Genomic DNA, 22802 nt, shown 5'->3' with positions numbered 1-22802 from the left:
ATAAATGAAAAAGACTGAAGGCAGAAGGAGGGGGAGAGGCATGGAACAAGTGTCATCCCATTGGATCTTCCCACAGTCTGAGAGGGAGGCTCCACTGTTGTCTACCTTCTACAATGGGGAAACTAAGGTGATGGAGGTTAAGTGACATGCCCAAGGTGACCCAGCTACTGGGCATCTTGGGCTGGCGGTGCACTGGTGTCTCCTGGCCCCCTGCCCCGTGCCCACGGAGCCCTAAGTGGATGGGAAGAAGTAGAAAGGGGAGGAGGAAGAAAGGGAAGTGGGTCAGGAAAAAGAGAGGAAGACAGACAGGAGGGAAGGGAAAGAGAGGACACAAAGGAGGGAGGGTGAAAAGGAAGGGAAGATGAGGGGGGAAGCCTACTTCTGAAAGGCTTGGTCAGAATGGGGGCCATCCACGTCACCCTTCCCCAACTTTCTTCTCTCACTGCTTAGTCTGAGATGGACCTCAAGGGCCCCCAGAGGCTCCTCCAGACTTGGGATGCCCCCCAGTCTGCATCAGCTCTTCTTCTGCAGATAGCTGCCCCAATGTAATCTTCCCGTCTGTCCATGGGAGACAAGAAGGGTCCCCTGGGGGTGTGGCTAAAAGCCCACTCTAGTGAGGGCCAAAGTGACACCCAGTGGGCCCTCCCAGAGGCCCAGAGCATGTCCGGCCAGAGTGGGCCATGAGAGGGGCTGGCAGGGAGCATCAGAGGCCCCAGAACAGTCTGAATGTGGTTTCCCAAGACGTGCTATCTTGGGGAGGGAGAGGTGAAGAATTTGGAAATTCAAATCTCACCAAAATGAATGTTGAAAACTATCATCACATGTAATTGGAAAAAATACTATTAAGTAAAAAAAAAATTAGTATAAAAACAGAAAGCAGGAAGGGACACAGCCAAAGAGAATCCTCATCATCCTGCCTCTGCCCAGCTCTGGGAGAATGGGGGGCCGCCTAGGCAGAAGGTGGAGGGCCCAGAGGGAGCTCAGCTCTGGGCCCCAGGGACCAGTGCTCATGTCAGAGTGAGATGAGCAAGGCGAAGAAGGGGCAGCAGGGTCAACGATTGGGCAGAGGGCCCATGACATGCCTGGGGGCAGCTCTGGCAGTGCCTTTGTACCTGTCTCCCCTTTTGGGACCAAGGCCACATCCACGTGGGGGGAGTGGCAGAAGGACAACAGAAGTTTGGAGAAATGAGAGCCGTGTGCAGGGACACCTGGTCAGAGGACAGTGGGGGCCCTGGGAGGAGGCTGGGCTCCCTCCTGAGGGTCTCTGAGCAGAGGGACCTTCCAGGGAGGATTCCTTTAAGGGGGGGTGGAGTAGAGACCCCCTGGGCTCCCCCAATCCCCTCACTCGTGTGGTTTGGTCATCAATCAGCAGCCCAGCTGCCAGCAGTGACCGACCCCCTTCCCCCTGCCCTCTATGGTCTGCCACAGACCCCTAAGCTGCCCTTTGTTGTCCTCTTAAAGGCCTGGAGAGGATGGAACATCCTCCAAGAGCAACAATTCATCACCAACCATCACAGTGGCTGGCTGAGGACACCTGGCCAGGTGGAGAAGAGGGCATCCAGGGGCATGGTCCATGGGACTGGCCCATCTGGAGCCCGTTCTTGAACCTCACTCCCTCTTGGAGGGAGTCCTGTATTGGGGTCTCATGAGTCCTGACCTGAAGGGCCCAGGCAGCTGTCTGAGCCAGGAACGACAGGGGAGCTTCCATGGGGGGGGGGGGGCTTCAAGCAGAGGCTGTGCAGCCCCCCGGGCTTGAGAATCATAGCAGAAGCCATCAAGGCCCCTCTGGTAATCTCTGGGTTCAAGAGTTCCAGGAACCTTGAGTCTCGGTCACCGGTGCCTCGGCAGCTCACCAATGGGGGAACTGCCCCCCAAAGTTCTCTTCCCCAGAATCAAGCCCACCTCCCCCTAACCCCCACCCACCCATGTCACACCCTTTCTAGAAAATCAAAGAGGCCTCTCCCCTGCTCCGGCCCACAGAAGATGCAGAGCCCCATCACCTCTCTTCTCCAAAGGAAGGTGCTCGGCTCCTCCCCCAAACTTCATACAACCAGGCTCAATGCCCCCTCCCCAAGGCCCTGTCCTCTGTACCAGTCCTTCACCCTGGAACCCAAGATGATGTTCCAGATCGGGGCTGGCTCCAGCCAGGCCCCCAACTGGGGCGAGCCAGGCTGGCATGGTACCCGCCACTCGGGGTGAAGTCTACCGGGTTGGAGGATGCAGAGGCACGGGAGCGGGCAGCTCGTCCTTCTCTGGCATCTAGGGCTCATCTCACGTCTCACACTCACAGACACACTGTCACACACATATTCACACACACACACACACACACACACACACACACACACACACACACACGCTTGTGCTATCAGCTCTATTCTGAGTTTCATAAAGATGACCTCGCTCATCTGACCCGTCCCTACCTCACACATTATGAAGGTGAGGACCTTGGAGGTGGAGGGCTGGCACTCTGCACCAGCCCCTGCAAGAGGGCTCCAGGGGGCTGCTAAAGGAGATGCCCTCCAGAGATCCAAGGAGACGGGAGTCACCAGGGAGGCCATGTCCTCCAGACCCCAGCCACCCCTTGGCGGTCCCAGGGAGGGCAGGAGTGCCAGAGCCTCTGGTCAGAGGCCAACTTGGGTGAAAGCCAGGCTTTTGCTTTGCTGACTCTTGTCAGACCCCAAAGCAATCCCAATGAGAAGAGAGCCGCAGAGCCCCCAGAGGCAGCCCGTGAGGCTTGAGGTCACTCAGTTGTTGGGAAGATTCTCCTGACATCCAGTCTCGGGGACCCGGGCACCAACCTCTCCCCTTTCACGCCACTCTAGCCTCTCAAGCCCTAGCGACATGCCTCTACTTAAATATCCAACCATTGCCAGGGCTTACATGCACTCAACCACAAGAACTAGGGAGGTCACTACAGGATGCATACCTTAAAGCAAACTCAGAATTAATAAGTGCCTCAGATTCACTGATGGGCCCAGGGAGCTTGGGGGGCTCAAACTCCAGAACTGTGCCCTTCCTTGTTCTCTCTTGGGTGCTTCTGCATGTCCTGAAGAGGGCACAATGCGTGGCATAGGCCTCTACCAGCCCGGGCTCATCCTCCCTGTGTTCAGCTCGCCTCAGTCAAGCCGCCAATCCTGGGGTGCCTCCTCTGACTCTCTGGCCCCCTCCATTGATGCCTCCTGGTCCATCCCTTTCAGGGTTGTCTCTGGTCTCTCATCTCTCGTCTTCCTGGGGTCAGACTCTGGGTCCTTCTACCAGTGCATCTCAGCTGATGGTCATACTTGGAGACTCTTCAATTATTGATCAGATAAGTCACTTGGTCCCAGATCATCACAGACCTTCAAAGAGGAATATTTAGATCTTTGTCAGGCCTTGTTGCTTAGAATTTGGAGCGGCAAAAGGATTTTGCTCAGTCAGTCAAGGGGCCCAGAGCCCTTCACCCACCAGGTGAGGGCTTCCCCATTGGCACAGGAGACAAGAAGGCCCACGGGGCCCATATGCCCAGGGAGTGTGGCAGGCCCTTGAGCAGGAGAAGACCCCTTCCTAGCCTTGGTCTTGGTCAGGATGGGCACAAGGTCACTTGACTGGGTTCCTTTTCTTCATCTGTGTCCCCCACAAGGGTCAGAAGATGAGCTGAGGCCTAGAGAAGGTTCCCCAGGCCACCGCCAGCCTCCTCCTATGTCCCAAGGTCAAAGTAACCACTACCAACTTGATGCCACTTCTATGGTAAAGGAAAGGCAGTTGACCCAGCCTCCTGCTCAATGACCACGGCGGATCCAGCCACAGATGCTAACTAGCTGTGTGACCCTGGGCATTGCCTCAGTTATAATATACAAAATGAGCCAGAGAAGGAAATGGCAACCACTCTGGGACCTTTGTCCAGAAAACCCCAAATGGGGGATTGCCAAGATGACTGATCGACAACAAGAGTTATCAGAATTGTCACCGGCAGAGGTGGGGCAAAGCGTCTAGTGTCTAGAAGGAAGATGACAAAGGTGGTCAAAGATGTGGGCAAGGGCGCCATCTTAACTCCCCTGTCTTATGAGGGAGATGGACTGGGTGACCCACAAGGTCTCTCCTCCTCTAGCGCAAGTCACTGGAGCTCTTGGCTTCAGCTTCTCTCATCTACATCCAGGAACCAGAGGGGGCAGGGCCAAGATGTCGGGAGTAAAGGTGGGGACTCGCCATTGCTCTTCCCCAAACCATTCCAAGTAACTTTAGATAATGACCCTAATCTAGGGCCCCAACCTAGAGGGGCAGAACGCACAGAGTGAAGCAATCAAGAAGGGTTAGTTGCACCAGGGTGAGAGGAGTGTGATGCGGCATGGGCTGCACCAACTTGGATCAGGTCCAGCAATCCAGTAACAGGAAGTGAGGTGACCGGGTCAGTGGCACTGGTAGTGGTTCCCAGGCCTCAGCCCAGAGATTGTCAAGGACAACTTGGAAGGACAGCAGGAAAGCCCTGCCACCCTAGGTGGCACCAGAGCCCTGTCTGGCACAGACCTGGCCCAGTGGACCAGAAGCAGACCTCGGGAGCCCTCGACTTCCAGCTGCCTCTCAGCCCAAGGACGGTAAGGGGGTTGGGAGATTATATGGGTCGCTTAGATATCACCAAGGCAGGACTCTTTTGCTTTGCCTGTTGTATGACCTAAGTCACAACCCTGGGTTGCAGTCCCAGGAAGAAGAGGAGCGACAGCACTGTCACAGGGAGGGAGGACCCTCCCCACCGTTCCCAGACAGAAAGGAGAGTCTATGGCCACCCCAGAAAAGAGCTCAGGCCAGGAGCTCACACTGCCTTGGAAAAACTGGAAACTCACAGCTGCCTAAAAGTACCTCAAAACCAGCTGCAAAACCCCCCAAAGCTTGGGACAGTTAGATGGCAGTGGTTAGAGGGCTGTTCCTAAAGTCAGGAGGATCTGAGTTCAAATCTGACCTCAGACACTTGCTAGCTGTGTGACCTTGGACCAGTCACTTAACCTTGCACCCAGAGCCAACTCCAGTCATCCTGATTCCTCTCTGGCCACTGGACCAAGATGACTCTGGAGGAGAAAGTCAGGCTGGGGACTTAGCACAGCCCCCTCCCTCATATCCAATTCATGTGCTCGTCACGACATCACCTCCCTGATGTCATGGTCTTCTTCAAGAAGGAAGGACAAACATCATCATCATCATCATTATCATCATCATCATCATTATTATTGTTATTAGAGCCACACCCTAACTTAGAATTAAAATCAAGACTTAGGTTGGGGAAATGATCAAACAACAGAAGGAAAAAACCTGAGCATGGATAGTTACTATGGGCATAAAGAAGATCAAAATACAAACTCAAAAGAAGAACAAAGTCAAAGTTTCTACATCCAAAGTCCTCAAGAAAAATATGATTGGTCTTAGGCTGTGGAAGAACTCAAAAAGGATTTTGATAATCAAGTAAGGGAGACAGAGGAAAAACTGGGAAGAGAAATGCAGGCAAATCATGAAAACTGAGTCAGGAACTTAGTGGAGACACACCAAAAAAATACTGAAGAAAATATCTTAAAAACCAGGCTGGGGGGGCAGAACCAAGATGGCGGCATAAAGGCAGCATTTCCCAGGAATTCCTTCCCCCCAAAACTCCAAAAGTCAACAAAATAAGGCTCTAGCCAAACTTTAGAGGGACAGAACCCACAGAAAGACTGAGGGATATCCAGCCTCAGACACTTAATAATTACCTAGCTTGTGTGGCCTTGGGCAAGCCACTTAACCCTGCTTGCTTTGCAAAAACCTAAAAAGACTGAGGGATACATTTTCCCAGTCCAAGATAATTTAGAGCTCTGCAGGAAAGGTCTGTTTTATCAGGACTGAGAGCTGGCACAGAGCCCAGTCCAGCCCAGCAATCACCAGAACAGCTTGAAGGGGCAGTGAGAGAACTCTGCTACACCAGAATGACTATGGAAGGAGGAGCACCAGCCGCAGAACCTGCAGGGAGAATTGGGGGAAACCAGCCTGCAGTCCCCAGACAGTAAGGGGGAGACTGCAGAAATCTCTCAGCTCTCCCTGGGGCAGGACTCTGCTGTTTGCCCACACTCAGATCCAGCCTGCAGTTTGGGCTTCCATACTAAGATAGCAGGGCCCCTCCTTACAGCTCCAGGGCAGAGGGGAATCCTGTGGTCATCTACATATCCTTGGAGGAATAAAGGTCCCAGTGGGGTGTCCCAAAAAACACCCCAAACCTTGGAAGTGCTGTAAATTAGTCTTGGGCTGAGGAAATGAGTAAACAACAGGAAAAAAAAGAATCTGACCACAGAATTACTTTAGTCCCATGGAAGATAAAAATACATATTCAGATGATGACAAAATCAAAGCTTCCATATCCAAAACCTCCAAGAGAAATAGAAAATGGGCTCAGACTATGGATGAGCTCAAAAAAGACTCTGAAAAGCAATTAAAGGAGACGGAGGAAAAACTGGGAGGAGGAATGAGAGTGACGCATGAAAACCAAATCAGCAGCTTGGTGAAAGATATGCAAAAAAATACTGAAGAAAATAGTATGTTAAAAAACAGTTTAAGCCAAATGGAAAAAGCAACACAAAAGACAAATGAGAAGAATGCCTTAGAAAAGCATAATTGGCCAGCTGGAAAAGGAGATAAAAAAGCTCTATGAAGAAAATAACTCCTTCAAATGCAGAATGGAACTAAAGGAAGCTGATGACTTTGCAAGAAATCAGGAAGAAATAAAACTTCGAAAAAAGCCAAAAATTAGAAGAAAATGTGAAATATCTCATTGGAAAAACAATCGACTTTGAAAACAGATCTAGAAGAAATAATTTAATAATTCTTGGACTACCTGAAAGTCATGACCAGGAAAACAGTCTAGACTTCATTTTTCAAGAAACAATACAGCAAAATTGCCCTGAGATCCTAGAAGCAGAGGGTAAACTAGAAATCATGAGAATTCACCAGTCACCTCCTAAAAGAGATCCCAAAACAAAGAGAAAATACTAAAAGCTGCCAGAAACAAACAACTCAACTACCCAGGCTCCATAGTCAGGATTACACAGGATCTGGCAGCATCTACATTAAGGGCCCATAGGGATTGGAATATGATATTCCAGAAGGCAAAAGATCTTGATTTATAACCAAGAATCAACTACCCAGCAAAACTGAACATCTTCTTTCAGGAGAAAAGATGGACATTCAATGAAATAGGGGAGTCTCAAACTTTCTGGATGAAAAGACTAAGCTGAATCGAAAGTGGATCTTCCATTACGAGACTCAAAGGAGGGACTGGACAACATGAAACTGCTTCTGTTCCTGCCTGGGAAGATGGTTCCAACAACCCACAGGAATGTTCTCACTGAATAGAGCTGTTGGAAGGAGTTGCTATGGAAGAAGGCCCAGGAGGGAGTTAAAAACTAAGGGATAACACACTAAAAAGATGGAGTCAAGGGCAGGGAGAAACATCCTAGGAGACAAAGGGGAGGTGGAAGAGAACAAGACATTTCACATAAATGAGATAAGAAAAAGCTTTTGCAGTGAAAGGGGAGAAGGGGAGGTGAGGGGGACAGAGTGAGCCTTACTTGCACTGGAGTTGGCTCAAAGAGGGAATACCAGACACATTCTAAGGGGTACAGACATCTGTCTAACCTGGAGAAGGAGGAGGAGAAGGGATGGCAGAAAGGAGGCAGGGGGAGAGCTCAGATGCAAAACACTTTTTAGGAGGGACAGGGTGAAAGGAGAGAGAGAGAGAATAGAATAAATAGGGGTGAGAGGATCAGGATAGAGGGAAATACAGGTAGCAATAGTAACTGGGGGGGGGATTTTGGAATAAGAGCACTGAGACAAATTTATATAAGATAAAAGCCATTCCCCACTTGAAAAATGATCAAAAGATATGAATGGTTTTCGGATGAGGTTATCAATACTATCTATGGCCATATTTTAAAAACTGTCCTAACTCACTGGTGATTGGAGAAATGCAGATTAGAACAATTCTGGGATGGTATTTTATACCCATGAGATTGTCTAATAGTGTGGAAAGAGAAAATGACAGAAGTTGAAGGGGATGGAGGGGATGAGGCATTAATGTACTGTTGGAGGGTTCAACGAGTGATGTGGGATTAGGCCAAGAGGCCCACCCTGGGCCCAAGCAATGCTCTGCCAGGTCTATAATCCAGAAGAGAAGAAAAACAGGAAGGAAAAGGACATATAGCTATACAGAGATATATGGACATATAACTATACAGAGATAAGGGTGTTTATAATAGCTGTTTTTTGATGGCAAGGAAGAGAAAATGGAAGAAATCCATGAATTGGGGAAAGTGTGTGTCTGATTATGGTGTATGATTATGGTGGAATGCTGCTCTGCTATAAAAAAAAATGATGAACAGGATGCTCTCAGTGAAACCTGGAAGGACTTAGGGGAGCAAGTGCAAAGAGATGAGTACTCTAATCCAAGTATAACATAAAGTAGTGCAATACTGCAGGATGGTCAGTGGCGAAGGACACACCTTCTCTCAGCAACACCATGACCCAAGAGAACTCTGAAGGACTTGGGATGAAGAATGCCATCCAACCCAAAGTCAGAGCTGATGGAGTCTGAAAACAGACTGAAGCATGGCCTTTTTTACTTTATTTTTCCTGAGGTTTCTGTTTTTTGGGAGGAAGGGCAGATATGTTCACTTTCACAACAGGACTATTATGGTAACATTTTATAAAACTACACATTTTTAACCTATATCATATAACTTGCTTTCTCAATGAGGGGGAATGGGATGGGGAAGAAGGGAGAGAATTCAAAAATCAACGTTTTAAAAATGAATGTTAAAACTTGTTTTTACATGGAACTGAGGAAAATAAAATAATTTTTTAAAACTACAGGGGGAAATTAAGTCAATGTGGGACAAAAACTAGACTATGGCAACTGTGTTGATAGCAGACTTGGTAAAAAGAGATTTGCAATAATTAAAAAAACAAAGAGGCCACGAAAGCAGCTTCCTTCGATGGGCTAAGGTTTGTAGAGCCCACCACACCCCTTTGAAGGTTCCAAAATCAACACTGGCTGCTCACACTGCTGGCTCTTGGCAACAAGACCACTGGTTTAGGAGCTGGGCTGGCAATGACCCCTCTGGAGAGAGTGTGGCGAGGATGATGAAGACTCCAAGAGGACATCTGCAAGGAGAGTCTTAACTCTAGGGAAGGGTCTCCAAGGGCTGCCAAAACCTGTAGCTGGGTTCCAGTAACAGACCTGGCACTGCCCAGGCTGAGCTCTGCTTTCAGGGAGCACCGGCAGGCAGCAGTGAGGAACAAGCAGCAGAACATGTGCCAGCTTTGAGAGAGAGAAGGGAGACCTCTCCCCTTCCCCTACAGGGCTGGGTTTGGGAGGAGGGAGAGGCTGTGGGTCCAAGGTGGAGGAATAATACATTTCCCTTCTTTTAAATCCTTCACAACCCCAACGCATTGCAAATTTGCCCACAGGATTTCTTAGATAAGAAAGGTAGGTAGTTCTGATTCAAAGCAATGCAAGCCTATGCAGGAATGCTGGATTAATTCAATCAGTCACAGACATTTATGAAGTTCCCTGACCCAAAAGTTCTGCCAAAGAGTGGGCACAAGTCCCGCCTTCAAAAGGCTCACAGTCTAATACATTCCATGAAGGAGCCCAAGCTCCCCAGGCCCAAACACCCACAAAATACCCCCAAGTCATGCAAAGTGCCTGTGATGACCCCAGCCTCTGTCCCATCTCCGGGGCCACATACCTGTACACAGGTTGCATCTCCCGTGCAATCCCAATGAGAGCCCCTGGCGGGAAGTTATCAAACTCCTCAAACAGCTCACGGATGTTGGCCTTGTGCACCAGGTCCATGTCCAGCTGGATGATCCGAGAGATCTCTGCGGGGGGAGAGAGAGGTTGCTGACCCCAAGGATCTGAGAGGCCCACCTGCACAGGGACCATACTAGAAGCTCCTTCCTGACGGGGTGGGCCTGAGAGCATCCGGAGAAGCCAAGTGAAAGGGCTGGCCCCCAGAACTGCCCTGCAAGCTGAGGGATGCCGCACAACTGAGTCATCCTCCCTCTCCAGCTGGCAACCAAAGTGCGGGGCAGCACCCTGCAGGGGGATGGACCCAGACAGACTGGCTGAAAATTTTCCCAGTGCGGGGGGGTGGGGGGTGGGGCTAGGGTGCTCAGAGAAGACCTGGAGCTGAAGCTGCCAGGGACCCCAGGAGAGCGAGGCCACCTCCTATGTGGAGACAAGGCTGAGGGACTTGCATGGAGTAGAGCTAGGAGCAGACCACATATCCGGTTAGCGTCTGGTGTTTTTTCTCCTCAGTACACACTGGCTCCAGCTCCCCACTGTTACTAGACAAAGCCCTAAAACCATTAGTTATAGGATTAAGATTTTTTTTTAAATTAAGAGCATATACATATATAAAAGGGGACAAATTCCAATCAATTCAACTTCAGAAATAATTATGAAAGATCTATCACATATGGGTTGGGGTTACAACCTGTAGATGAGTAAATAGATAAATCATCAAGTCAGGCACAGCTAGTTGGCACAGTGGACAGAGTACTGGTTCTAGAGTCAGGAGACCTGAGTTCGAATCTGAATTCAGTCACTTTTTATGAACTAGCTGTGTGACCTTGAGGAAGTCACTTACCCCCACTGCCTCACAAATGATGATGATAACCATAACAACAACAACAAAGTCATTTCAATCTACACATCACTGATGGAATATGCCCATTAGGGACAGAGCCCCCCAGGAGGAGGGGGCCTGATGGGTTCAACAGAAAATTCAAGAGGCTCAATGGAGAAATTTACCAAGACAACCCTATAACTCAATCACTTTGTCAAAGTAGTAAAATATAAAAATGAGCCCAAAATCTCATCGGCAAGTCTAGGTAGTCTTCACAAAAACCCAGAAGAAATGCCAGAAAGAAAAATCCAATTTAAGCCTATTGTTAAACATATAACATGTCAGGTTGTTCACTCACCAAGACACATTCAGAACTTATAAAATAAAGATCTAGAAAAATGACAAGATAATCTTTGTTCTCAATTGGTCTCTGGTAATGTAATAAAAATTATTTCATTAAGCTACATTAACTCACAGATTTAGCACTGCAGCCATCAGGTTACTGAGTAGAGTCTTTAAACTCAACAAAATAGGACCAAGATTCATTTGGAAAATTCACAGTAAAAAAAAAAAAAAGGTATGAAAGAGGCCTGCAATAATCAGATCTCAAATTCCGTTATAGTTTTCAGTCATCAAAGCCAGTTGAAACAGGTTAAACAGTAGAAAAAGAAGTCGGAATCATCAGCAAAGACAGTAACAGCCTAAGGTTGGAGAAACCTGAGGAAACAAACTCCAGGTAAGTATGGTATCAAAGAACGTCATGGCGGCCCCTTCCAGTCCACCACAAGGACTGAAGACAGCATCTTACAGTCCAAGATCCCAAATTCAGAAAGGAGAAATGGATCTACAAAGGAAGGCTATTTCATTTGAAAAATCAGTTGAATGGAAGGTCAGATCTTGAACAACTATATTTATGAAAGGGGAAAACTGAAAAGAAGAGGAATAGAGAAAATCATAAGGACAAAATAAACAATCTGGAACATATAAAATTTAAAAGCTCAAAGGGGGTCGCCCCACGACCCCAGCCCTGGGTCCAGGACTTCCTGGAAAGGTCTCTGGAGCTCCATCCGCAGCCGAGACACAGAGCTGAGGATTCTCTGCCAACAGCACACACAGTTGAGTCACCAAGAGACCAGGGAGAGCAGGGCAGCCTGGCAGCTGCCAGCAGCCCGATGACCACCTGGGGCTCAGCCAGGTTCATAGTGCCCCGGTGGCAGCTACACAAGTGGCACAGCTGGGGCTTAGAGGAGAGACTCCGATGAGGCCTTGAGCATGGCCGAGACCCTGACAGGGAGGGACAGAAAGGAGTCTGAGGATGTTTTTCCACAGCACTGGAGTCCACTGAGCTTGTCAGATTCACCATCATCATACCCTGGGGCTCCATGCCCACACCCTCAAAAACTGGGATCTTTATGCTGGCAAGTTGGAGATAATCAGGCCTTAAGTGACAACCATAACAGTCCTTCCCAGCTGGGAGTTCCCTTTCAAATCAGATATTCTCTCACTTGTAAGCACAAGGTGGGAAACCACTGGAGCAGAGTATTACATACACTTGAGTTGAAGAGTGTCACCATCATGCTATTCTTGGTTTTAACTTTTTTTCAGTTACAGGGTTCAATGCTGGGGGCTTTTAATGGTTATATAATCAAAAAGTGTCAACAAAATGGAAGTTTTAATCCGTCAGTGGACAAGAGACAGGGCATCCCAGTGAAAAGAGCCTGAAGGAAGAGCGCGCAACCCTGTAGCCCACTAGCCCCTGGACAAGCCGTGCCCCACTTACACCCTGGTTCCCACTGAGATTTCACTCCTGCCTCACAAATGGTCAATGGCAGAGGGCTATGCACTGACCCCTGCTGATACAGCTGAGACTGAGGCCACTCTAAGAAGGCCAAGGGAGGACCCCAAGGTGCCCATTCAAAAGGCCAAAACCTGGAAGGAAACTGCTGGGGCATTGCTGGGACCAGCAGAGCTGGGCATGACTACTTGGAGCCCCACATGTCATGGCCTAGAGCCCCCCACAGGCTACAGCTTGGAGCCCCCACAGGTCACTGCCTACAGTCCAGGAAGGCCTGGGGGCCTGGGTCAAAATGGAGGAAGCAGGACCAGGAGAGCCATTTCCACAAGGCCCACAGCAGTGCATGTAAAGCAGAGACCACCCCCCACTGTTGGCCCTAGGATCCTTGGGCCATTTGGCTATTGACAGCATCACTTGCAGGCTCAATCTGGTCTAATTCACCCCTAAAACTCCGAGGGGAGCCCAGAGCCAGGCACAAGTAGAGAGCAGGGGGCACTTGTGCTCCCACATCATGGAACCTCCATTTTGGTGATAAAAAAGGAATCTGGGTTTCAGGGAGTTGGTGCCAGTCCATGGAAGAGCCCCTGGCACCCCAGGGTGGACATGGCAAACCCCAAAGAAGAGGCAGGAGGAAAGCCAGACCTCCACTCACCTCCTCCAAGGAACAGGCCCAGAACTGGGGAGAGGAGCAGGTCAGTGGCCAGGCTGGCCTCGGTTGGACACCATGGTCGCCTCTCCCCAACCAGAACCCTCCCTGGAGTAGACTGAGGGAGAGGAGCTCGGAGGGAACTTCCAGGGGACCTGACTGTCTGGTGTGCGGCAGGTGCTAAGTAAATGCTGCTTACTATTTGGTGAACAAAATTGTCTTCCCCAGAGTTGCTCCCCACACTCAGAGAGCTCTGCTGAGACTCAAAGGTTCAGTGAGGTGGGGTGAGCTGGGCAGAGGAGCTGGCGCCCCTCTGCAGTCCCGGCCAGAGAGACCACTCCCCATCATGGTAAACAGGGCTCCAAAGGCGGCCTGGGTGATCCCCAAACAACATTCCAAAGTGGAAACCTGGCTCGGGCGCCTTGGCAGCTTCCAATTAAGTGAGCCACGAGACGCATCATCTGACCAAGGATGGAATTACAACCCAGAGTGACTGTCAGCGGGGAGCGGGGGAGCCAGCATCTCTGCCCTCCCCTCCTGACCCCAACCCCTGGCAGGGACAAATCAAATCAGGAATCTGTGGCAAGGACGACCTTACCTGAGCCGGGGCTCAGGATGGCACCAGAATAATGATGGGCAGAAATAAACAGGAGAGCCCCCCTCCCCCTCTCCCTCCCCATTCCCTCCTTCTCTTCTGCCCTTCCTCCATCCTCACTCCTCCCTTTCTGAAATGGTTCCAGACCTTTCCAAAGAAAACTATTTACAATAGATTAAATTAAATCTCAGACTGGAATTTCTGCTCAAGGACAGGGAAATGGGACAAATGATGGGAAGAGGAAAGCTGGGAATTCCAGACCCTGGCATGACATCAGCTGCGGGCCTTGGAAAGGAGTTCTCTGCACAGAAGGCCTTGATCTTACCAGAAAATCAAGCAACCCCATTGCCGGCTTCAAGTGGAATGACCCCCAACATCCGTCCTTTCACCCCAGTGACACAACTCCCCCCAAGACTGGAACACTGCCAGCTTCTGTGGGCAGGAGGTCACCTCTGGCCTTTTCAACCTGACCCACCAAGGGTCACTCCATGCGCTACAGCTCTGTCAGGGATGAAACACAGACCTATGGGCCAAGGAGCCTGTGGAGCTGGCCCGTTGGTAGGGAGAGAACTAGGACGACAGCAGGAGAAATGAAAGAGCAGGCATCCGAGAAGAGGCAAAGAAAGAGAAGGGGAGGGGCAGCTAGGTGGCACAGTGGATAGAGCACTGGCCCTGGAGGCAGGAGGACCTGAGTTCAAATCCGACTTCAGACACTTAATAATTACCCAGCTTCGTGGCCTTGGCCAAGTCACTTTTTTAAGTTTTAAAAAGGTTTTATTTTGAGTTTTACAATTTTTCTCTCATTCTTGCTTTTCTCCCCCCACCCCGTACAAAAGACAGTCTGTTAAGTCTTTACATTGTTCCAAGCTATACATTGATCTAAGTTGAATGTGATGAGAGAGAGAAATCATATCCTTAAGGAAGAAAAATAGAGTATAAGAGATAGCAAAATTACATAATGAGATGGGTTTTTTTTTTTAAAATTAAAGGTAATTGTCTTTGGTCTTTGTTCAAACTCCCCAGTTCTTTCTCGGGACACAGATGGTATTCTCCATCGCAGATAGCTCCAAATTGTCCCTGGTTGTTGCACTGATGGAATAAGTGAGTCCATCAAGATTGATCATCGCCCCCATGTTGTTGTTAGGGTGTACAATGTTCTTCTGATTCTTCTCATCTGGCTCAGCATCAGTTCATGCAAATCCCTCCAGGCTTCCCTGAATTCCCGTCCCTCCTGGTTTCTAATAGAACAATAGTGTTCCATGACATACATATACCCAGTTTATTAAGCCTTTCCTGGGCAAGTCACTCTTGACCCCATTGCCTTAAATAAATTAAAATTAAAAAAAAATTCTTTAATCTACCTCTTGTTTACCTTTCTATTGAATTTATCTAAAAGAGAGTGGGGCATTGAAATCTCATATATAGTCTATGTATCCCAGGGACTCAGTTCATTTTTCTACTGTAAATCTGGATGCCAAGGCATTTGAAGCATTATCAGTTGAACAATGCTATTGATTCCTTGTCTATATAATAATGTAGCTTCTTTGATTTCCACTTAAGGTTCTGAATCTCTACTTACGTTTTCTCTCATTGCATGACTGCAACTCTTACATTTTTGGAATCACTTGATTCATAATTAAGGCTGCTGTTCTAGCCCCTTATTTTTAATTCACATATATTTTTGGTTATTAAGCGTATTTCTTAGAAGTAACAGGTTGTTGATGGAATTGCTTATTCCATCAGTGCAACAATCAGGGACAATTTGGGGTATCTGCAATGGAGAATACCATCTCCATCCAGAGAAAGAATTGTGGAGTTTGAACAAAGACCACGGACCTTTAATTTAGGGGGGAAAGACCTGATTATCTTATTATCTGATGTTGCTATCTCTTATACTTTTTGTTTCTTCCTTAAGGATCTGATTTCTCTCTCATCACACTCAATTTGGATCAATGTATACCATGGAAACACTGTAAAGACTGACAAATTGCCTTCTGTGGGGGTGGAGGAGGGAAGCAAGATTAGGGAAAAATTGTAAAACTCAAAATAAATGAAATCTTTAAAAGGTTGGGAAGTCTTGGTTTCTTATTTAATCTGTCACTTTTTCCTTTTATGTGCTTGTTTAATCCATTCACATTTAAAATTGAGAGCTGTTTTTTTTTTTAATTTTTCTCATATGCCCAAATATTGGGGTTTTTCCAGATTAGGATTTTTCTTCCTTTTCTTCTATAAATATGGTAATTTTTTTTCTTCAGTTGTTATTTTAATCTACTTTGAGATAATCCTATTCCACTGGCTTTCTTCTCACCCTCAAGGCCACCCCACTCTCTCATGTATTACCCTTTTTCCTTGGTTTTGCTTAATTTATTAGTTCCTTTTCTACTCATTTACTTCTTCCTCTTTTCCACCCTCTCAAATAAGTAGTAAAGTAAAATTCGTTCTCTACCTTGTCAAGGGGATGAACCCTATTTTAGGAGGTGTAAGAGGCCAGGAGCACTGGAGAAAATGCTTGCCATCCCCAAGACCCAGAAGTCCCTCACCAACCTCCTTTTGTTTTTCCTGCTTCTTCTCTGCTGTCCACCTGGAGAGGACAGCCACAAATGTCTCTCGGCCAGAGAGCAAGTTTTAGGAAAGTCACATTCAGTCTGACATCTGGGTGCCCCTGGCATAATCACGCTCCTTGGGGGCAGACTGCCCAGCTCCCGCTGGTACTGCCACCGCTACCTCATTCTGGCCCAAACCCAGTGGAAAGGCCTGAGGAGTCTTCCTTCCTCCAGTCTTGAGGAGCTCCTGCTATGGTGGGAGGCTCTTCTCGTCCAAGGACCCCAGAGGCTGTGGGCACTGTCCCAAGGTGGCACCTGCCAGGGATTTCATAGGTCTTGCTTCCCAGGCAAGGGGGTTCCGAGATCAGGCTGTTTCTGCCTGAATAGGTCTCCTAGGTACCAAAAAATGGCCATGAAAGATCATCTGTTTCTCTCCAGACAAATGGCTGAACAATCTTTAGTGCAAACCAGAGGAAGCTGTTTCCCTCGGGGGGGGGGGGGGGGTGTAAGTCCTTGTCTCCAAGGATCAGAAGGGCTATCACATGGAGGGGGGCTAGAGGACCAGGCCAATTCTCTGGTCCCAGGATGCATGACTCCATAATACTGGGAGGAAGTGATAAGGAGGCAGACTTTGGTGGTACCAGGGAGGGGTCAGAAGATGACCCAGAGCACTGACCCATTCCAGGGCCCTTCGCTGGGGCCAGCCATTGCTCCATGTTGACAGGCACCTCCCTATCCTCCCTCTGAGGGTCTGTGCTCCACCCAAAGATGTCTCCAAGATCCCTGGCACAGACTCTTGCCAAGCTTTGCATCAAGTCCGAAACCCCCCAAGCAACCTCACCTCCCCTTTGCCTGGTGGAAGGGTTATGTTCTCTATTTTTCCAGAAATCCATTTGTGCAAAGCTGCCTCTCGACCAGGTTATTGAGTTAGTCCACTGGGTGTCCCTGCAGTTGGGTCCCAAGGGGATCCAGAACTGAATCAAAGAATAGCAGGCTGGAAGAGATTGGGGAAAGGTGCTCCCTGGTGAAAAGACCCCTCCCCCAAAAAGCTACAAGGCTACTCAGAGGAGAGATTCCCGTGAAAAGAGAGATGCTCATATCCTCAAGGAGAAGTGGAAACAGGCTGGAGGGAGAGGGGTGAGGAAGAAATCCAAGCATTGATGCTTGAGACTGGTCCAACACCCCTTTCAGGAGAGTCCTCAGCTCCCTGCATCCTCCAGAGGGGACCCAGAAAAAGCCGAGCCCTTGCCAGGGACCTGCAGGGGGAGAGGCTGTACCCCCACTTCCTCCTGTTCCCTCCTATTAGGGTGAGAAAAGGAAGTAGCCCATCTTCAAACTTTTGAGACCTCCAAGGGAACCAATACCCAGTCAGGTGGTCACCACAGTGACGAGCAGCCCTTTTCTCAGGACATTCTCCAAGGTCATCAGCAAAGCTCAGGACAGGAAGGGAGCTAGAAAGCCTTCGGCCCAGCCCTCAGAGGCCCTCAGGAGTTTGGACAGTGAGGGAGGGCACAAGCCCCCCAACTTGATACCCCGTTATTCCCGATGACTCACACCCTCTTCCATTTCTTAATCACCCCTAGAGAGATAGCAAGTGCTAAGGAGGGTGGAAGCAGTCAAGCACCCCGTATCCCCCGCCAGTGCAGAGGAAGCCTCAGTGAGGGGTCCAAAGGCAGCCTGGAAATGAGTGGCATGTTCAGATTCCAAGCTCAGATGCTGTCTCCTGCTGCCGACCCCCACACCCCTTATCTCTACAAGTCTAACATTCAATGGCACCATGGCCCCAGTCTTCCACGTAAGGATACTCTTCATTTCCTTGGGTCTCACTGACCTCATCTGTGAGGACCCTCCAGTGTCCGGAGCCAGGATCCTACAAACCACAAATGGTGGCACATGAGGGCAGGGTAGGCATGGGAGAGTGCGGCAAGGAAGCCAGATTCAGGGGTCTGCAATAATAAGAACCAGCCCCAAAGGCACTGGACGATTTCAGGAGGCAGTTGGGGTTCCCATTGCTGTCCATTCCAGCAGCTTGTCTCAAAGTGACCTTCCTTCATGAGACAGACCTTAAAGTCGCTTCTAACCCTGAAATTCTGAGTCTATCAAAAGACTAATTGAATTTGGAAACCAAAGAACTAGGTTTGTTTTATAAAATGTCAATAAAAGAAGTGAATAGTTAGCAATTTTATTCAAAAAGAAAATGGGGGGGGTCAAATTACAAAAAAATGAGACAACTAAGAGGAGGCAGGGGATGGCTAGGTGGTGCAATTGCATGGAGCACCAGCCCTGGAGTCAGGAGGACCTGAGTTCAAATCAGACATCACTTAATAATTACCTAGCTGTGCGGCCTTGGGCAAGTCACTTAAGTGTATTATCTTGAACAAATAAAATTTTAAAAAAAGAAAGAGGCGGCCACAGAAAACAACATAAACCAGGAAAAAAGAAAACTCCACCTTCTGCCATAACAAGCTGCATGGGATCCTTGGGCATTGGGACCTTGCACCAGCATCAGCCACAAAAACCCTGATACACCAAGGCAGCAAGAAAACAATCTGAAGAGAAGAAATGAATTATGGAAGTGACTCTGAGTGTCCATGACCAGATCTGGTCAAGAGGAGAGAGGGAGACACCTAAACGGATTTGCTGATCACGGGCATAACCACAATTCCAAAATTCTTCCAATATTCCACAGAACTGACTGGGAAATCTAGGGAGCAGTATTTTAAAAATGGGATTCGTGCAACATCTCACCAAAATATTCCCAGGAGATGGAGGAGAGGAACTCCCAGATGAAGTAGTCTCTCCTTCAGGGCCCATTGGCAACTTCACTGGAATTTAGACAGACACAGACAGGGTTAAGTGACTCAACCAGGGTTGCATAGCCAGTGTGTGATAAAGGCAGGATTTGAATCTAAGGCTTCCTGTCTCAGAAGCCAGTCTCTACACATGAGGTACACTCTCTTCCAAGATGGTGCATGAGCTGAATATTTTCAAATACCCTTGATTCTAGAGAGAAGCTTCTAGAATTATCTATTGTAAGTCTGTAAGCATTGATTATAACAGGGCCAGGGCCTGCTCCCAACATGGGAAGTCAGCCCCCCAAAGGCTAGTGGCTGACATGTGAGCAAGCTCTCATTCAGAGAATAAACTGAATATTTGGAATCTTATCATCAAATTGTTCTGGCTGTGGTGAAGTGATAGATTTGATAGCAGAACCCAGGGCACTGGTGTGGCTATGGAAACGGTTTGATCTTCCACATCATGGTCCTAGAAAAGACCCCCAGGGGTCAGACTGGGCTTGAATTCTAGCTCTGCTTGCAGCTTGCTATGTGATCCTGCGAAGGGTATGGGATTCTTCCCCTCTGGACCGTCCTCAAAGGAGGGGTTCAGACTGGATAATCTCTGGGGTCCCTTGGAATCTTCTAATCCAGACTGGGGCCTCCAGGATCCCACCATGTGTGAAAGAAGGCACCAGAATAAACTGAGGTCTGCAAGAAGGCGACACCTGCAAAGTCCATTCAAGGCCTTCCAACCTCGAGGTGACTCCAGGGTGCTAGGCCCAGGGTTGCCTCTCCCTGACCAGAGGTCAAGCCCTATCCACCCTTGGTCATTCAACAGAACAATGAGGGCTGAAGGCCCAGGAGGAGGCAGGGAAAGAGAAGGACCAGAATCCCTAAGGGGGGGAGGATGTTGAGGGCTTTTCCCCTGCCTTGTTGGATGGAGATGAACTGGGGGTCCCCCTCAGTCCCTAATAGCCTTCCTTCAGTCTACACAGGGAGGTGTGGGGGCAGCCTCAGTATCCCTGAGAATGGAGGGAGGGGACAGGACTGGGGCCCAGAGGGCAGGGCAGCGAGGGCATGGAGGGTGCTGACTCGCCACCTGTGTTCTGCCCGGTCTGCTGTGCCCTCACAGGCCTTGCCCTGTAAACACGGGTGAGGAATGTGCTAGTCCCTCCCCCCAGCCACGGAGGGGAAAGGCTGGGCTCACAGGTTGGGAATCTGGGCTCCCTTCCAACTAGGTCTAAACTGGTTCTCTCCCTCAAGATGGCTCTTGGCCAGACACCAAGAGGCTCCCTCAGATGCCAAGGGACTTGCCCAAGGTCACCTGGCTGGTTAGGTTGCCTCCTAGGCAACACCAAGACTTTCTCTGGGGTCCTGGAAACTCTACCTTTATCGGAGAGGTCTGGGGGGCAGTTCGAGCCAGGTGGCAGCTCTGCTGGGACCAGCAGCTAAGGATATTTCTGTAAAGAATAACGTTTTTCTCCCTTATGCTAAGGAACACAATGGAACACAATGCCAGCACTGAGCACCGTGGGCCAAAGGTCAGAGGTCTGCCAGTGACTCCCAGAGGGAATGCCAGTCAGGGGAGGCTTGACCTTGACCTGAGGGACCCCTCGCTGTAAGTCTACCTTCTATAAAGAGAAGGTTTGCAATACTGCTTCATGCTACACAATCCAGGTGCCAGAAAAGGTGTTGGAGTTCCTCCCACTGATGGCACAAGTACCCCCAGCCCACAAAAGGCCCAGGGGAGTCCTCACTAGCAAGGCAATATCCTTTTAGAGCATGAAGGACCCCCAGGCTAGACCACAGAAGGTCAGCTTTCAGGGACTTGCAGTGAGGGTCCCTGTTCATTTTCCAATTCTTAACCTCAGGATAAGCCAGTTCCTAATGCGCAAATAGCCCCCCAGCTTGAGCAGCTGCCTCCAGAAAAATCCCTGACCCCTGAACTACCAACGGAGAAAAACCTGTTGTTTTAATTTCATTGGCCACCCTGTATCCATCATGGTGCCCTGGTATGTACAAGGAAGGGGGTGGCACAGTAGGGGCAAGAGAAGAGAGTGGGCATTTACCGAGCACCTAATGCATCTCAGACACAGAGCTAAGAGTTTACAGATATCATCTCATTGGATGAGAGGAGCTGTTATCCCTTACAGTTTGGGAAACTGAGGCAGAAGTGGTTGAGAGACTTGTGCAAGTCACACAGCTAGTGAGTGTCCAAGGCAAGATTAGAACTCTGGATTTCACAGATGAGGAGGCTGAGGTTGAGAGCAAGCAGGCAGCATAAACTGGGGGTCTCTTCCACTCACTGGGCTCCAAGGGCATAGTAGCCATGCCCAGCCTCCCCTGCCTCGAGGTTGGCCAGTGCCAGGAGCCCTCATGCTTCCCTCCATCCATGTGGCACCACTTCCTCACCCAATTCTCAATGGTGCTCAGGGGGACCGATTCCAAATTGTCATTATTACAATAATGCAGCTAAGGATATTTCTGTACAGAATAATGTTTTTCCCCCCTTATGCTAAGGTCTCTGGAACACAATGCCAGCACTGAGCACTGTGAGTCAAAGGCTGTGGTGGCTGATCCAAGTCTGACCCCCATCAGCCGGAGTGCTGTCCAAAGGGTGCCCCAGCTAACTGGCATGCTCTGAGCGCGCGCCAACTTGTCCTCCGTTCCACCAACCTCAACTTGTCCCATGCAGCCACTTTTGCCATTTACCCAGTGCTGGGCAGCATTTTAAGCTTTTGAATTGCCATTTCTCTTGTTATTGGGAAATTTTAAGCAAATTTTTCAGGTGATTATTAAGAAATGAAAGATATAAATAAAAATTTTGTAAAAGGTCACTGTGTCAGCATATAGGGACTTGGACACAGAAAAGGCTTTCTGGTAGAGGAGCCCCCTTTCCCTACCACCATTTGACACAATTTCAGAAAGAAGGCATATGATCTAATAAGACAAGAGAAGGAGATTAAAGGTATAAAGATAGCTAAAGACGAAACAAAACTATCTTCATTTGTTGATGTATGATGTTTTACTGAGAAAACACTAACTGAATCACAGATTCAAGAAAGTTGCAAACTACTAAACAAAACCACAAAAACCAGTATTTCTACATAAAACAGTAAAATCTAAGAGGCAATAATGGAAGGGTAATGAATGAATGAGGGGGGAGGTCCGGGACCAATAGCCTTTGGGAGAGTGGCCCTGGGAAGCCCTCAGAACCCTCCAGGTTAACCAACCAGGTTAACACCAAACTGGGACACATTGAGCAAGAACAAGTCAGAGAATGTCCATGTGGTATTCTTAAGTCAATAGAACTTTGGAACCCCAATTTTAAAGCCACAATAATTTTTTATTACTGGTTTAAAAAAAAGAAAGAAAGAAACAGACCATTAGGCTACACTAAGTAGAGTCTAAGAAGAAATGGGATTCAATAATCTGGTGCTAGGTAAACAGAAATTACCTAGGAAAAAAAATTGACTTTTTGATTTAAAAAACCTCCTGAATTTTCAATTAAATAGAGGACTTTGAATAGAAAATTTGATCTTCAAACAGAAGAATCAATGTAAAAAGGTAAATGAGAAGGGGAAAACTTACAACATTACTACATGGGAAGACAATGTTTTCAACTCCTGAGAATTGTTATTTCTCCTAAGACAGTTGAAAGGAATATACTTAGAAGCTGTAGGTAGAAATTAACTGTGATTTGAGCAAACTTTTAACTCTTAAGGGTTGTGTTTCTATTAGGATGGTTGTAATGAGGGTACCTGACAAGGCTATGTGGGTATAAATTAACTGTGATATGATCAAAAAAAAAAACTCCTGAGAAT

At 48.4% G+C, this 22802-nt stretch overlaps 1 protein-coding gene across 2 annotated transcripts in view; it reads right to left on the bottom strand.

Annotated features, from left to right (window-relative positions):
* XXYLT1 (xyloside xylosyltransferase 1) overlaps window positions 1-22802 on the bottom strand; it is a 52179-nt gene that overhangs the window by 7906 nt on the left and 21471 nt on the right. For both annotated transcript variants that reach the window (XM_074190587.1, XM_074190588.1), the window contains exon 3: window positions 9741-9873. In XM_074190587.1, coding sequence (XP_074046688.1) covers window positions 9741-9873 — 133 coding nt within the window. The remainder of the gene's footprint in view (window positions 1-9740; window positions 9874-22802) is intronic.

This window comes from Macrotis lagotis, chromosome 6 (assembly GCF_037893015.1).
Source record: "Macrotis lagotis isolate mMagLag1 chromosome 6, bilby.v1.9.chrom.fasta, whole genome shotgun sequence".
In the NCBI taxonomy this organism is placed as follows: Eukaryota; Metazoa; Chordata; class Mammalia; order Peramelemorphia; family Peramelidae; genus Macrotis; species Macrotis lagotis.
This window is presented reverse-complemented; position numbering and strand designations above follow the sequence as displayed.